Source organism: Platichthys flesus, chromosome 2, assembly GCF_949316205.1.
Source record: "Platichthys flesus chromosome 2, fPlaFle2.1, whole genome shotgun sequence".
In the NCBI taxonomy this organism is placed as follows: domain Eukaryota; kingdom Metazoa; phylum Chordata; class Actinopteri; order Pleuronectiformes; family Pleuronectidae; genus Platichthys; species Platichthys flesus.
Window position 1 is genome coordinate 21190440 of NC_084946.1, and position 16740 is coordinate 21207179.

General features: G+C 41.2%; 2 protein-coding genes across 2 annotated transcripts; both read left to right on the forward strand.

Moving 5' to 3' along the window:
- The first annotated feature begins 1102 nt into the window (after positions 1 to 1102).
- Positions 1103 to 9352, forward strand: shisa4 (shisa family member 4). The gene is made up of 5 exons (XM_062405762.1): positions 1103 to 1345; positions 3631 to 3808; positions 5649 to 5785; positions 6290 to 6481; positions 6844 to 9352. The coding sequence occupies exons 1-5, from the start codon at positions 1261 to 1263 to the stop codon at positions 6882 to 6884; spliced, it is 633 nt and encodes a 210-aa protein (XP_062261746.1). The 5' UTR covers positions 1103 to 1260; the 3' UTR covers positions 6885 to 9352.
- A 1031-nt stretch (positions 9353 to 10383) lies between these two features.
- On the forward strand, positions 10384 to 14871 carry lmod1b (leiomodin 1b (smooth muscle)). The gene is made up of 3 exons (XM_062405772.1): positions 10384 to 10929; positions 11998 to 13704; positions 13784 to 14871. The coding sequence occupies exons 1-3, from the start codon at positions 10642 to 10644 to the stop codon at positions 13808 to 13810; spliced, it is 2022 nt and encodes a 673-aa protein (XP_062261756.1). The 5' UTR covers positions 10384 to 10641; the 3' UTR covers positions 13811 to 14871.
- Positions 14872 to 16740: the final 1869 nt, after the last annotated feature.

A 16740-nucleotide genomic window follows, 5' to 3' on the forward strand; every position in this document is an offset into this window, starting at 1 on the left:
TGGGTTTTTCCCTTCCGAAGGTCGTACTCCAGAATACGTACATTTTAACCACTTTCTAATTTTCTGCAAACTTTAGTAACGATTTGAGCATGTTAACGCCCTCAAAAAGCCAATTCATTTGCCTAAAAAAAATAATAATAAGAACCTTTACAATTTCGATAGGGACTTCCAATGTTCCGTGCCTAGGCCCTGATTATATATGCAATTGAAACAGAATATATACCGTGCAATGCATTGCACACTAGCCATTGAATTAAACAGATAAATGTGAGTATTAAATTAATAAATATTACAAAAATAACATCCAAGACAGAAAGTCTCTAAACTTTCCTTTTAACACCTTTTAATCGATGTGTTAAATATTGATCCCGCTTTTCCGCCTATAAACACGGAAGAGTAGAAGTCATGATGGCGCCTCCATGTGGAGAGATGGCCGCACAGCATCTGGTCCAGGAGCAGCTCTGTCTCCAAACAAGCATCTGATCTCACACTCTGCTCTCCTGTGAACATTCAGTGAGTCCAACAGTCACTTCTTGTTCTTTTGGACATTTGTTTGAGAAGATGTTTAACTAGTGGAGATAAAGCTTGTTTGTGTTTTGTTTTTTTACAAAAGGCATAAATTCAATACTACCCCTTTGACCCTTTGATACACAAGCTATGCACAACCCTTGTATTGCACAACATGGTTAAAAAAGGACCTGTATTAATTTAATGCATGGCTGAGTGTATATCTGTTATATCTTTGAAATTAATGTATTTATGTCTTCATTAAAAATCCTGCTTTTGATTACCAGAAATCATTTTTCTTCAATTTCCCTTTCTCACTTTATGAACTGATTATTAGATTACTTTTGGCTAGATCTACAAAATAAAACTTGGAATAGAACAATATATAGTAAATCAACTGATGTGCTTTTGAAAATATTCTTCTCATTTTTATTTTCTTTAACACTAAGTCATAATAATAAGATACTAAGTCAGAAAACGGCTTTGTAAATATGTGTTTTATTGTACTGTCTCTACATGAGAGCCAGCTGCGTTCTCTCCGACGCTCCGGGCAGGTCCGTTAACGCGTCGCCCTGCTGGACCCGGTGGTACAGCGTCACAGCCGCGATGTGTCACTTCCACGGATAAACGACGGAGCTCGAGCAAGTCCCGTCTCCAGCGCCGCTCCGGGATAATGTGCGTGAGCTCCCGTTAGCCTCGATCAGCTCCCGTGTTCGCAAAACTACCGTCGGTGTGGTCCTTTCCAATCTGGGGATGGGGATGTTCTCTCCGGCGGGTACCGCGTCCCTCGCCGCGGTGACTTTGGCGCTGCTCACCGTCGTCCTCTGCTCTTCTCCGGGTAAGATCCCCGCTGCTCATCCAGGCCGCGCCGCCAGCTCCCGGTACCGGGGGTTCTAACGGTCACATCCCCGCTAACGTGATTTCCTCCTCCGGTTCGCACAGCCGGGTGTCACGTATCTGTCAGCCGAGATCATGCAGCCTGTGTCGGTGTGTGTGTTGTCAACACGACCCCATGATGCTGCTCTGCTCCTGGTTCTCTCGCTGTGTTTGTTTTAGGCCTGATGGTTACTCACTAACTAACTAACTAACGAACCCTTCAGGGAACTAGATTTAAGATTTATACTTTCTATACTTCATCAAATGTCAAAATGTTATGTTATTCTTTGTTAAATATGAGAACAAAGTGAATACATTTGTTGTTGTTGACTGTTTGTCGAACAAAAGCCTCTGAATGTGCTAATTCATAACGAAAATGTAGGTAAATAATCAGCAGATTAAACTATGGGCTAATAAGTATAATCAATAGTGTGAAGAGCCCAATCGATAACAAATGACAAATATGATTTTATATATATATATATATGTATCTGGGTTGAATGTTTGTTGTTTTGAACACTTTTATTTAATGCAGTAAGATGTACATTTATAATTTTATGTTAAAATGTTTATTTTTCCAATGTAATGTTATGTCATAATTTAAGTTTTATATAGAATATTTTTTTGTTTTTAGTTTTTCTTTATTGTTATTGATAACATTTATGGGTAAATAGGTAAATATCAAGAAGACTCAATTGCATTTGTTTCCATCTGGGTTCATACATATTTTTTTTCCGTAGATATGCATCGGTTGATTTATCTGTATTGGAAATGTTTTACCCTCTAAAATCGGTATTGGCATAGGCCCCAAGTAATCCACATAGGTTGGGCTCTAATCGTAATAGATGTGGACTATTTATTTTATGTCTTTTGTTTTCTAACAAACTACTTTAGCTGAATAGCTCAGTTTTTATCATTCATATCATACATCTTCTTTTGACTGACAGGCTCATGACACGACAAGTGCAGGAAATAACAGATGTTTCCATAATTGATTAATCTGCCAATCATGTAGTCATGCCCCCCCCCCCCCATAGAAAGTATATAGGTTACACTGCACTACAACAGACAGCCGGGCTATTGTACAGTGACATAACCAGTCAAACAGCTGGAGACTAGCTGACATATCTCATTCATATTAATGAGGTGGACAAGATAAAATAAACACCTGTCAATCTAACACAGTTTATCAGTGAAACAAACTGCTTTTAAAACTGACTTGACACTGAAGACTCAGCAGCCAATCAATTATAAACTAAACAATAACACATTTTTTGATATGGTCTCAAATTATAACAGAAGAGCCACTGCTGCTGACCCAGGACCAGTTTAATTGTGCTGTTTTTATTGGGGGTACTTTTTGTACTTTTAGCTGCCTGTTGTGGCCAGACTGTAATTTAGTGTTGCCTTTAATTATGTATGGTTGAAAGCATAATCACACCTGCTCTTTTCAACTGAAGTATGAGAAATGATCAAAACAGTTTATCTCTGTAAGTGTGTGTTAACCCTTGTCTGTCAAGCCTCAAGATTAGACAACAGAACTTAGATTTTATTTTATTTCCTCAACCTCCTTTGAATTTCTGACTTTTGAAAATAGTTGTGTGCCAGGTTTTGTATTTATGATCAAATTGAGTCAGAGTTTCTGTCATTTAATTCATAATTTAGGGCTTTTATTCAAGAATAAATGAGCATCAATCAGCATTTGACTGTTGGATTGTTGGTTTGCCAAAAAATTGAATTTATTGACTATTTGAGTCATTTCCTGATGTTGTACAGGCCAAATCATTTTTTTTGATTAATAGAAAGTGTACTTGATACATTAATTTATAATGAAAATAAGTCTTAGTTGCACTGCCATCACCTCCTTTTGTACGATATTTCTGAAAACAAGTCCTAAACCTGTTTACTTTACTTGAGCCCTGATCAGTTTTCCTGATCAAGGCTCTGGTCTCTGCCAAAGAGAAGCTTTGAATAATACATCAAGACTGTGTTTGGCCTGGAATAATAATGACGTGAAGAAAGAAGAGCCAGTACATGTTGGAGATAAATCTTGATTTTCTCTTGAAGGCAGAAGCTTTTTAAACATTCAGGAGTTTTCTCACTTTGAGTCTGTGCGATGAGACAGAAACAACAGCATGTTGCTATAACTGAAAAACACAGCATGTTGCTAAGGAGGGAAATCAATTCTCTTCTTCTTTTCTTTCTCTCATTCTGATCACCTTCCGCGATGTTGTTCTTGTGTTGCAGTCGGTGCAAATGAAGACTGCCTGTGGTACGTGGATAAAAACGGCACCTGGCACAACGGCTTCGACTGCCCGCTCATCACGTTCTGCTGTGGGAATTGTCACCGGCGCTACTGCTGCCTGGACGCCTTCAAGATGATTACAGAGAGGGAGCAGAAGCGCTGCATGCTCTTCCAGTTCAGGTGGGGGCAGCGGCTGCTATATTTTTATTTAATGATTCATATTTAACAATTTGATCCACGCCAAGAGTCAGTGTTTGTGCCTCACAGATTGAGGCTGTCAGCTGCGGGAACATGTATAATTTCCTCAACGCAAACATATACTTGGTTGTTCTTCAGGGGGATATTTATATTTATATACACACAAATTACACACTATATTGACAATAATAGTTTATTGAAAGCACCTTTGGCCCATAGAACAAACAATGCACAAGTGCAGACAAGATTAAAAGAGCGATAACCATTGTGTTGTGTGCATATACAGCAGCTCTATCGGTGTTATCTCCCACGGAGTCCAATTAAGTTGTAGACACATATTGAAAGTTAAATCTTCAACACAATAAAGTGTAGCATATGCTAAGCCGGCTGTGAGGCTAGTGGCAGGCACTGAAACGATCATCTAAACGCAGAGCATGTTATCAAGGACGGAGCTGCTCATGGTAGGTAGCCGGATCAGAAGGTGGCGACGAACCTGAGGCACAGACAAAACAGACTTAGGATCATAACGATGAGCAAGAGGAAACAAGCTGACATGAGACTTTGCTGTAGTGTTGGTACTGAGTAGGTGACTGAAGGATCTGAAGGGATGAGAGGATGAGACACAGATGTGCGAGTGGATTGACGGGATAAGAAACCAGGTCGTCACACCCAGACACACACAATAAGATTAACTGGGGATAATTCACAACACAAGGACAGGGGAAACTTGGATTACATATTCAGTCAGATACACCTTTTTTGACCAAGGTGAACCTGGTCTACATTACGATACACTTTGTCTACCCCACGGACCACTGCTGCTTAACTTTGGCAACCATAGTCCAAAATATTCCATCTTCTTTCCAGAATACACATGACACAAGTTTTGTTTAAAAAAGCTTTATGATCTCGTCCCGACGTCCCCTGCCCCTGAAGTAAGCAGTTCCTTCTTCTAGACCAGTAAAGTGTCGATGCCAGAGTTGAACCAGTTATTTGAATATTAAAAAGGCACCATCTTTGAACTGGTCCTCGAACTGCCTTGATCGAAAAGGGGTGTAAGATAAACTGAACGGTTCTGTTCCTTATGCTCCATTGGCTGCATATGATCAAATGACCAGTTTCTGTTCCCCAGAGTATAATATCATCTAATTAGTCTTTCTATTCATGCAATGATCTGTGTGTTAGGGGGTGTTTGAGTCCCCTGAGAGGAATCGTGATAATGCAGGACTAAGCAAGCTTGTATCTAAGGGGTTGCAACACGGCAGTTTTTCTCCCCAGCACTGGAAAGTGGGAACCATCCATCACTATCTGAACTGGGGAGACAGCCAGCTTCTTGATGGGCCCAGTGGGAGATCAGTTCAGCGGCTGGATGAATTGGAGGGTGTTAAGGAATATGTTTCCTTCTTTCAGTCTTCAGGTTTCAGGCAGTGTCTCCACAGGTGACCATGAAGTTGTTCTTAAAATCAGTACAGTTGATTCTCTGTCTCAAGGATAACTGTGAGGACAGAGATAGAGTCAAGCTGGCCCAGTACCAAATAGGCATTGCCATAGCAACCAAGGTCATAAAGATATGATAAACTGAGCCTCCGGTGAAGGGGGGGGGGAGGCAGTCATAACAGTTAACTGAGACTAAGATGTGAAGGAATCCGGGCAGAAACATAGATGAAGGATCTGCGCCATTAAATGATTTTATGTCTGAATCACATTTTCACTTTAAATCCTTCTAAAGTGAGTTGCAATTAGGGAGATAAAGAGGCAGGAACACACTTGAGGCTGCAAGATCAAACTGAGGAACTGTGCTCCCTTCTTCCTCACCCCTCAGCCCCACCACTCTAGCTGGCATCGCCTCCTCCATCCTCCTGTTTGTGGCCGTCATTGCCACGATGGTGTGCTGCTTCATGTGCTCGTGCTGTTACCTCTACCAGAGAAGGCAGCAGAGGGGCAGGACACCTTATGAGGGTAAGACAGAACTAATTTTATTCATAATGCACAAAATCTTTTGAGTATTTAAAGTCACTGCTGACACTTTCAGTCCAACTATATGCATGGCATGTGGGGTCCCACAGGGCTCTGTCCTTGGCCCTATTTAGTTTGGCCTGTATCTGTTTCCCCTTGGCCATGTCGGTCGTGTATTTACCCCTGTGACCGACCGTTGCCTGAAAACATAAAAATCTTCTCTCCACTGCTGTGATTCACTATTCAACTTCCTAAATAAAGCGGCAGTTGCCGTTTACACCTGGTACAGAATGTAGTAGCAAGACTGATAATTGGCTAAAAAGGTGCTATAGAAATAATGTAAATTTTTTTAATACTTTGTTATTAAATTCACAATAACAAATTTAACTCAAGAGCTTAGCAATCTGCACAGTACGGTACGAGACCCTCTGTCTTTAGACACTTGTTTTATGTCCACCCATCATGTCGTTTTCCTTCACTGCAGTCTCAATGTTTTTTATCCAACAGTCCAGCAGATCCCCATGGCCAGCTACCCACTGGAGCCTATGTACGACGCTTATGGAAAACCACTAGGACCCTCTGAGTATCCGCATGCAGGTTATCCAATGCAGGTCCAGTACCCTGGAATGCCCCCACAGTATCCGATGATGCATCCTGGACCGTATCCACCGCACCTAATGGATCCTGCTTACAGCCAGGGTAAGATTAGCACAACATCACCGGGGGACAGTGACTTGACATTCTGTTGACCTGTGGTAGAAAGGCTGTAAAATGTCCTGGTCATGATATTAAATGCACATTTGGTTGATCATCTTTTAATCTTTTGTTCAGTGACAACAGTTCTCCAAAAACTGAAAAGGACAAATAGCCTTGAAATTCCTGAATTTCATTCATTTCTAGAGGCTCTATGGATTATAGTGGTTTGTCGATTCACCACTTTTGTCCATATCATTATCAAGTATATGTTTTATACTGTGGTATTGTGATCCAGTAAACATAGATTTGCAGATTACTGTCTTGACGATTCTGACTTGTATTTTGTGTTTTTGCTCATGTTTCAGCTCCTCCACCGTACTCTCCCCCTCAGTATCCTGGTCATTGATGAGCTCATCTCCACAAAAACACAGTGGGAATAACAGCAGCTGAGAGAAATGACTGTTTTCAAGAGGAGAAGGAAGCAAGACTCAAACGCACACACACACACACACACACACACACAGACACATACACACACACACACACACACACACACACACACACACACACACACACACACAGAATCGCTCAAACAAACACTACAGCTTCACTAGCAGTGCTTCACCTGTGAAAGAGAAAGAAAGGAGGCACTTTAAGATTATTTTTTTTCTGTCCTACTTTTCTGGAATATTTACGTAAATCGAAGTAGGCACGCCGTTCCCCAAAAGCGATGAGGTATCCGGCTGGCGTCTCGACTCTGTGCGGCCACCTCTGGTGACCTCAGTTGTGTTATCTAAATTACATTACAGAAGAGGGGTACAAAGGCATTTAAAACAATGATAATGCACGTCCTTTTTATTTATCCCAGTGAGAAATGCTTTACTTCTTGCTTTTATTCAATTTGAATAGATTGAATAGGGAACTGCCCCAAGACGACATTCCGTGTCATCTCGGTCACTATTGCGCATTCTCCACATACGAGTACACGATGTCTTCATACCTACTTCATCTGTAATGTGGTAGAGGCTAATGTGAAAATAAATGGGAAATAAGGGAAGTGTGTATGATGTGAAACGTCACATGTTTGGTTAAAGGCATATATGATGTGATACAGATGTTTTGGTTCTCCCAGTTCTGTGAAAACGCCTTTAGTCACATGTTAGATTCATCTCTGTCTCTACTTCTTCTTTATATTTGACTCTGCTGAATACTTCATGATAATGTATTAGCTGCACCGCTCTATTGTAACATCTTAACATCAGCATGCTACCCATTCAAAATTATCTTTTTAAATGTTTTCTGTCTCCTCCTGCTTCTTAGATATTATTCTGAGCATTGACCTCATAAATGCAGGTAGTACGATTTACAAAGGTATTTTTTTTTTCTTGGAACATATCAGGTCAGGGGTCGAGCTGCTTCAATAAAGACAAAATGTCCGGCCTTACAATAACTAACCGTGAAGGTGAAAAAAAGAGATTAACTATTTAAATACATATTTTGTAAATTTGTTCTTAATTAATTTCAAACAATGTATTGTTATTGTAACATGAGATATGACGTTTTGGCATCTTTCCATTTGGTATTTATTAATCATGAAAGTTTCCTTGTACTGTGAAGGGTTTTCACTTTCTGGACTAAGCTGCAAAGCCAAAAATCTCTACTTCGGAAAAGTAGATTTAGCTATTCACCTCTTTTTAAAGGTTTGACATTTTGGGAAACATACATATTTCGTGTCTTGTCAAGAGTCCGATGACGAGACTGATGAGACTCATGTTAAAGCGGAAGAAGATCTTTAAGTAAAGAGTTAAATTTGTAAAGGTAGTATAATGTAGTAGAAGTACACAAAAGTAATTCTGTATTTAAAGGACATTGTTGTTCACACATTATTCTGATAAGTAAAATCAGATGAATAGTCAAAATTATCTGCTTCTGTTGTGTTACTTATTCACAAGAGTTCTTTACTAAATGAAAATACTCTAAAACAGATTTAATAGTAGCCTAATAATATTAATTCGCCCCATGATTTATAACCCCATCAGCGCTTATCTATCAGCTCTGCTATTACAAACTTATTTTTACGATATTGCAGCACCTGTATAGTGCAGATGGGAGAATGCAGGTATTTGTGAATTTCCCAAAATGTCAAACCATTCCCTCAGTTTATTTTCAAATTTTCTACAGATTAGGGCTCCAGTGAGGTCAGGGCCTGAACCTGTAAATTAATTCATCTGTTACCGGGTCTAGTTTAGCATCTTGTGCAGACAACAACAGCCCCGTGCCCTTGTAACATGTATGAACTGTAGAATATGACGTCTCTAGCATGTGTTGTACATGTGTTTGACTACTTATACGTTATGCCTGGATTATCTTTACTTTTGGTGTAATGTCTCTCAACCTTTAAGTCAAACAAGGCACATATTTATAAAAACATACTGACTGGAGAAGTCTGGTCTTTCTTACACACAGTTCCCTGAGACGTAGTGCTGTGTCTTGTCTCTCCTCTAAACCATGCAGTGAATCAGATGACAGTTACTCCTGTTAGTTTACAGTAAACTATTTATTCCGATGGTGACGTCCACGTGTACAGATCTGTTGAGCCTTTGTAAAGCACATCGAGAACACTGGACTTTTCTTTGGCAGATGCTTTCATCCGTAGTTTCACCCGACAAGATGTTTCTGTTTATTTGTGCTTCTAAACCAACTCAGTTTGTGTGTTAAATGAAACTGACACCAGTTGACAAAATGACTTGTCTAGATGAGGCTGCTTTTGTCTGTTGTCATATGGATGTTATGACATTGTAATATAAAGAGATCGAGTGAAAAAGTTTTTATTTCTATTAACATAAAATTTAACTTTGGAATGTAAAGTACAAAGGTCTTCTGTGTCCTTTTGTTGTATTTTTAAAGACATGTTTTCTTGAGGAACATGTGATAAAAGAAGAATATTCTGTGTTTACAAAGCTTTGACCACTAGATGTCGACATCAACCACCAGTCAATGCCACATGTGTTAAGCTGATGGAAAGGATGTATGTACATCTTATAACATCCGCTTAAAACACACTGATTATTATTTACGTATTATAAAAAGTCAATTCTTTTAAATTGTTTCCTAAATTTATGGTTTATGTTTTAGAATTATTTTATCTACTTAGAAATATACAAGTTCAGTGTGAAAGTTGCAATTTAATTTATTCGGGAAAACATTGGGGGGGGGTGGCCAGAAGGAAAGACTCTTAAACCTGACCACATGCTATTTCTCATTAAAGTATTATTGATATTGAAAAGTAAACTTCACATTCTCAGTTCCATAAATCTGTATTCCTCTCAATGGTTTCATACTGTCTAATTGAATCTTAAATTGAAACTTTTAGATTTTTTATCAGATGAAAAGGTTTTTTAGTTTATTCATGATGTAACAGTCTAATGTATAAACAGTTGTAAATTCTCATATTTGCATTTGAATCTAACAAATCATCTGTTTCCCTCTAAACCCCTGGCTTTCTGGTGTTTATATAGTGCCTCTTGGAAAATTCGATTATTTTTTGAACTTGAACGTTTCTTTTCAAGGAAACAAGGAATATAAAAAGCTCGTAAAAACAAACAGTGATTTTTACGGGCTATGGCAGAAAACCTAACGTGGAACTCTCAGCTGTTAACATGAATCATTTCTCAACAAACAGCCAGGAACGAGTCTCAATATAAACACAAATTGTGTAACAGAGAGTCTGTGTAACACAGCTCTGACATCTCTGTAAACTTCAGCCCTTCCCATTACCTTTAAAGGAGTGTGCACCCTGAACTAAATATGGACATGCACTTTCACAGGATTTCGAAGAATGTCCCAGCCTCACAGTCGACTTTGATGATGTGAGCCCCTTGCAGTTGGTCACTGGTACCCCTCACTGCAGCACTGCGAGTCCAGCCTCTTTGCACCAGGATTGATGCCTCTGGTGAGCGGGACTTGACGGGACAGCAGGACATCGGCGTTGTGCTATGAGAATACTTGACTTCTCACCACAGGAGTGAAATTAAACCATATTTTTACTTTTTTGATCAGGGATTTACTGTTCAACTACCATCAGCACCTCCAAAGAATTCTATCTTCCTCTCCTTGAGTGTTGCCCTGTTGTCCCCAGATCTGTTTTTTTTTTGTGGGCCACCATGTCCAGGAGAAAGGTGAGAGGCCTGACCCGCACAGGCCGCCAGGTCAGCGAGGACCCTGACCTGGACAACCTGCTGTCCACCCTGTCCCCCGAGGAGATGGAGGAGCTGGAGAAGGATATCATGAAGGTGCCTGACCTCAACCTGGAGGATGGGAAGATGATGGACCAAGGGGAGAGCCAGCCTGCGCAGCCACCTATAAGCAACAACGTTGGGGACGCTAAACTGAATAGCAGACGGGAGAGTGACACTAAAGGGAGGCTCAGTCAGAGGGAGCAGTCATTTGAGGTTGGTGTATAATTAAATGCATTCCTTATCTTCTTTAATAGCAACTTAATTAGGAGTTTACATGAGGGAAGCACCCTCTTTATGATGTATATGAATATACATTATTGTCTTTAAGGTTTCAGGAGAAAGAACCTGCACATGTGAAGGGTTAATCAAATCAAACAACCACATATGACTGATTACAGTATTACATAACATCCAGTGTCCCAGGCTAATGATAGCTTTCATGTTCCATTTTTCATTTAGCTTGAAGCAAACTGCCAAGTGGAGTTCAGTCCATCAGCTCATAAATACTGTTCCCCAGAGTGGGTTTCTGTGCCAGGGAAAATATTTATTTCGCCTCTGAGGCTCGCTTGAATCCATTTCACCTCATGAATCGTCTCCTTACTCGCAGCAAACTGCCTCTTAAACACGTGAATAATAATTTTTATTATGACACACCATAAAAGATTTTCATCACAAAGAGCCCTCGTCGGTTGGAGTGTCACGGAGCCAGATTTCTAGCAGTTTCTGTGTTTAAAGCAGGGGCACTTCAGTGGACGCAGCGGCCGCCCTGCGGAGCTTCTTAATCCCAGCCTAATGGAATTCCTTGGTTGATTGCTCCTACGCTTGTTGCCTTTTAAGGATAGGTCTGCCAGGGCCGCGGGCTCATGCAGCAAAACAGATGGAGTCTTACAAATCAAACACTTAGCAGGCTACTCGCTGCATGTGTGTGTCCCTGCACTGTAGAATATGGATCCCTGTCCTTTTGCCGACTGTAAACACACATGCCACATTGTGTCATGGAGGAGGTGTTTGTTTACTGTGAGCGGATGGATGAGGTGCTGTCTTACAGGATTACAGTATTTACACACAAGTATATGTATGATTTCAGAGATGTATCATATTGTACATGTCATACTGTATAAACCAAATCTGTATTAATAAGCTATTATCTGTAAAAAAAATAAAAAAACTGAACATGGACGTTTTTGTTGAAATAATACTGTAATTATTTGTTTTTGGTGTTGACTCACGTTTAACTGGTATTCTTTCTTTCACGTCACATTCATGCTCGTCCTCCTGCAGGGGGAGTCGAAGAGGGAGAGCCGGAAGCAAGAATACCTGAGGAAGATGGGTCTGAGCCAGGAGGGCAACGATGACATCGATGTCGGACTACGAAGACAAGCTAGCATCTCGCGCGAAAGAGAAACCAGAGTGGACGACAGAAACAGCAAAGATCCTGAAAGCTCAAAAGAAGAGCGCAGTCAGCTCTCGAGTAGATACAGGAAACAGGAGAGCAACAACAGGGAGGTGAAAGAGGAGAATAGTGACAAAGAGAAATGTGAAGATAGTAGAATAAGAGACAGAAGAGAAAACAGAGAGAGTACAGGCAACAAAACAAAGGATATGATCTCCAAGTTACAGGAAAGGAAGGAAGTAGGTAGAGAGAAGGAGAGGAAAGAAGACTGCAGGAGACGAGATGACAGCAAAACCAAAGACATCATCTCAAAGCTACGAGAAAAAAGTGAAAAGGACGCAGGAAAAGAAAAGGATCGAAAATCTGAGGGTATCAGGACACAGGGTCTTGTCTCTAAAATGTTGGAGAAACAGAGCAAGGTAGAGGAAAGCCAGGAGAGCAAATCAGAAGAGAAGAAGTCGAAAGCAGAGGAGAAGAAAGCTGAAGATAAAACCAAACCTGATGTGAAACTCGAGCGACAGCAGACTGAGAAGGACGAGGGGCAGGTGAAACACGACAAGGCCGAAAAAAGGACAGATAGAGAGGAGCTGGTAAACCACAGCGACCACGTGAAAGAGAAGGAGAAGAAAGCAGAAGAGGAAAAAGATTCTACTGGAGGAAAAGTTAAAAAAGCTACAGAAACGGAGAAACTTGATAATTGTGTTGCCAAAAGCAGCCCAAACAGCAAGGCCAAGGTGGAAGAGGAGGAGGACGAAGAGTCGAGCATGTTTGATGAGCTAATGGAGCAGGTTCGAAGCAACGACCCCTCCCTCAATGAGCTCATCGTCAACAACTCAGAGGTTATCAAGACCAAAACACTCATCGAGTTTGCAGGGGCTCTGCACAACAACACGAACGTGAAAACATTTGCTTTGGCCAACTGCCGCGCAGACGACCATGTGGCTTACGCCATCGCTGGCACAATACGCAACAACAAGACCATCACCAGCGTCAACGTTGACTCCAATCATCTCACCGGCAAGGGCATCCTGTCCCTGATCCAGGCGCTGCAGCACAACTCCACTCTGACCGAGCTCCGCTTCCAAAACCAGCGTCACATCTGCGGCGGGAAGACCGAGATGGAGATGACCAAGATTCTGAAAGACAACACCACGCTGCTCAAACTGGGGTATCACTTCGAGTTAGCCGGGCCCAGGATGACCACGACGAACATACTGAGTCGCAACATGGACCGGCAGAGACAGCGGCGGCTGCAGGAGCAGAAGCAGGCCCAGGCCAACGGGGAGAAGAAGGGGACACTAGAGGTGCCCAAGACTGGAGGTGGAGGATCTCTAAGAAGCTCACCCAGAGCCTCCCCGAAACCTTCTCCCATACCCTCACCCATGCCCTCACCGAAGCTGACACCCAGGAGACGAGCTGGAGGTTCGGCTCCACCACCACCCCCACCTCCCCCCGGGGGTGGACCTCCACCTCCTCCTCCTCCTATGATGGACGGAGATGCCCTGAGGAACTCTCTGTCTCCAGGTGGTGGCAAGAACACAAGGGACCAACTGCTGGCCTCGATCAGAGGAACCAACGTCAAAGGACTCAAGAAGGTACGTGTGGCGGGTTCATGGGAAGGTCTGCTCAGCCCCAGCACATTCAGACTTACTTACGTTTTTATTTTTCCCACAGGTGCCGGTGCCAAAGTGGTTGCAGTGATATTTACTGTCGGAGTATAAAGTGAACAAGGCGAGCAGGAGGAGAACCTACGCAAAGGAGGTGAACTCTACACTCCCTCGGCTGCGGCGGGACAGATGGAGAAAGTAAAACATAAGTGTGTTGGATGAGAAGCCGTCACTATGAGTTCTCCCCTCAAACACTGGACCAAAAGGACTCTGTGGAGAATGAGTGACGCGGGGCTCTCTATCATCCGACTGCAGAAAGTTCCATGAGTTTGCTTCTCCACACTTCTCTACACTCTCTACATATTGACGCTTTGCTGGTTATTTGCACTAGATGATATGAAGCCGATCATGTAACATGTTGGCATGTGTATGCATCTGAATGTGAGCGTGGCGTGTGCGACGAGCTTAACAAGAGATTCAAGTAACTCTATACAAATGTTTAATATACAAAGGTTTATTGATGATATAGTGGATATTCATTCGGCGTTTATTTATTTATGCAGAGGGTGGCCACCTTGTACCTGTCAGCTGTAAATCTCTTCAAACGGGGAATTCTGAGATGGCGGAAATATCAGGGAATTAACAAACATGGCGGCCTGACTTAAGAAAACCTTGGTAAGAAAAACAAAAATAAGGTCAAGGAGGTGTTTGATTGTGTGTCTCTTTGCCAAATCTCAAGACATCTCAGGCAGGGTTTATCAGATTGGAGAGCGGCCCAGCGGAGTCCTGGTGCATGACGAAAGGGTTGAAGCATGGAAATAATTACATGATGCATTTTTTTTCTTCAGGAAGTGCAAATTGGCTGTCCTACAGTATCTGATGTTATATTTTGTACAGGATTATTGTAGCCTGGGTGTTATCTTTCATAACTGTTTATGTAATACAGCTACGTGTCTTAACCTTTTTTGGGGATTCGGAAAAAGCATTACAGGCCTATATCAACGCCCCTGTTGATTTACGTTGAACTTTTTAACTGTATGTCATTTCTAATAGAATGTGACAATCGAAAATCAGAGTGGCACTCATGTGTACTGTGTAAAGGAAGATTCTCTGCCTGTATGTCTTTAATAAAAGATCCTGGTATGTCTGCACTGACACAGTTGTAACGTTATACATGGCTGATATCATTAAGGAAAATAATATGCATAGTATATGTGAAATTAAATTAACTGACTTTTTGCAATATTTTTCAGTGCGATAAATCAAGGTGTGTATGTATTAATATCTCTTGAGCTGTCATTTATTGTAATGGGTTCATTTTGAACGTGAGATATCTGAAAAAAGTCTTGAGGGTATTTCCTCAAATTTGGTATAAACATTCACTTCGACTCAAGGATGAACTGATTTGATTGTGTTCAGAGGTCAAGGGACAAGGTCACTGTGATCTAACAAAGAACATTGTTATATCATATTTTTAAACTGAGTAGATAGAAGTTATGTGGAAGACATTCACAGTATATGCACAGTTGCAACCAACCTGCAGCATAAACCTCATAAGATTTAAAGTGCTTTTATTCCTTCAGTTATTGTGTGAATCTTGAAACTAGTCACTTGAGTCCATTTCAAGAACTTCTATGTCGTTCTAGACACATTCACATGTCTGTCCCTCTAAAACCAGCAATGAGAAACCTTTAAAGGATTTATTGCTCTCTCTGTGACATGTGAGAAGCTGCAGGGAAACAGTGGGAGTTGTCTCATGTCTTCCCAGCAGCCGGGGAGGCAGCCATCATCCTGGGTGTTCAGAGTCGAAGATGAGAACCGCAGCTACAGGCGAGTTTATGTCTCCATCGCCCGGCCTCAGCCTCCACATCCACGAATTGCCTATATTTGGTCATTTCTCGATGAAGCCTTGCTGTGCAAGTCATTCCTTTCTCCTTCCTAATAATGGGCAGCGGGCCAGTGGTCTGTCTCTCGGCTCGAGCTGCTCCCCTGACCAACAGAGGAGGAGGAAAGAAAATGTTTAGATCACCGCAGAACATAACCCTGTTGACAGTATAATGTCATACATTTCTGGATTGAAGTCACAGAAAGTAGGCGTTATAGTATTGTTTAGTTAACAAGTTAATGTAAATCAAAGTTTTTAACTAAACCTGAGGCCTTTTGTGGACTCTGTGGGTTTCGGGTCCTGTCGCAGTTGCCCATTTGTCCTGTTGGTGAACTCTTCAGCGGAATAATATCAACAGTTTTGGTGTTTTTCTCCTCATGTCTCATGTCTTTTCCAGAGGATGATTTATTAGATCAGAAGTGTGTTACCTCTCAGAGATGTGAAAGCTGTCACCTCCTGTGGAGCACCAAATGAATCTGGCAGTTTTCTTCATAATATCAGGGAAATCGTCATCTTCTAATGACTCATGTAATCTCTCAATGTTCCTGATCAAGCTGTTTTTGTTTTTGCTATTTGAATCTGGAACTGCCTCCTTCACAGACTACGGGAGGCCGAGCCTGTTGATATAAGTTTCTTGAGTATATTTTGTTCATTTTACTTTTCTTGACTTTACAACTAATCATTATGTGATCTTAGCCTTGTTTGTTCTTTCTTTATCTTGCTCCTAGAAGGTGGTTGCTTATCTAATACATTTATAACCCTTTTTCTACTTTATAATGACTGAGGTAACTATAAAAGTACACCTCCTTCCTTTGATACACTGACTCACCCCCATTTCCCTAAAGACAACAAAATATCTGTTATGCTATTTCGGTGCCTCCTCTGAAGAGACCTGCTGGTGTTTGTTGAAACATTAATGAATGCTTAATGTTCTGAATGTTCTTAACAAACATGAGTCACAGGATTAAAAATGTAACAACAGTGGACTATAACTCAGCACAATTAGTGTGGTAGAAAACAAACTTGAGAAAGTACAGTAAATATTCAGAATTCTTCTTATTATTATTCTTATAATTATAGTTCTTGTTCTTGTTCTTGTTCTTGTTCTTGTTCTTGTTCTTGTTCTTGTTCTTGTTCTT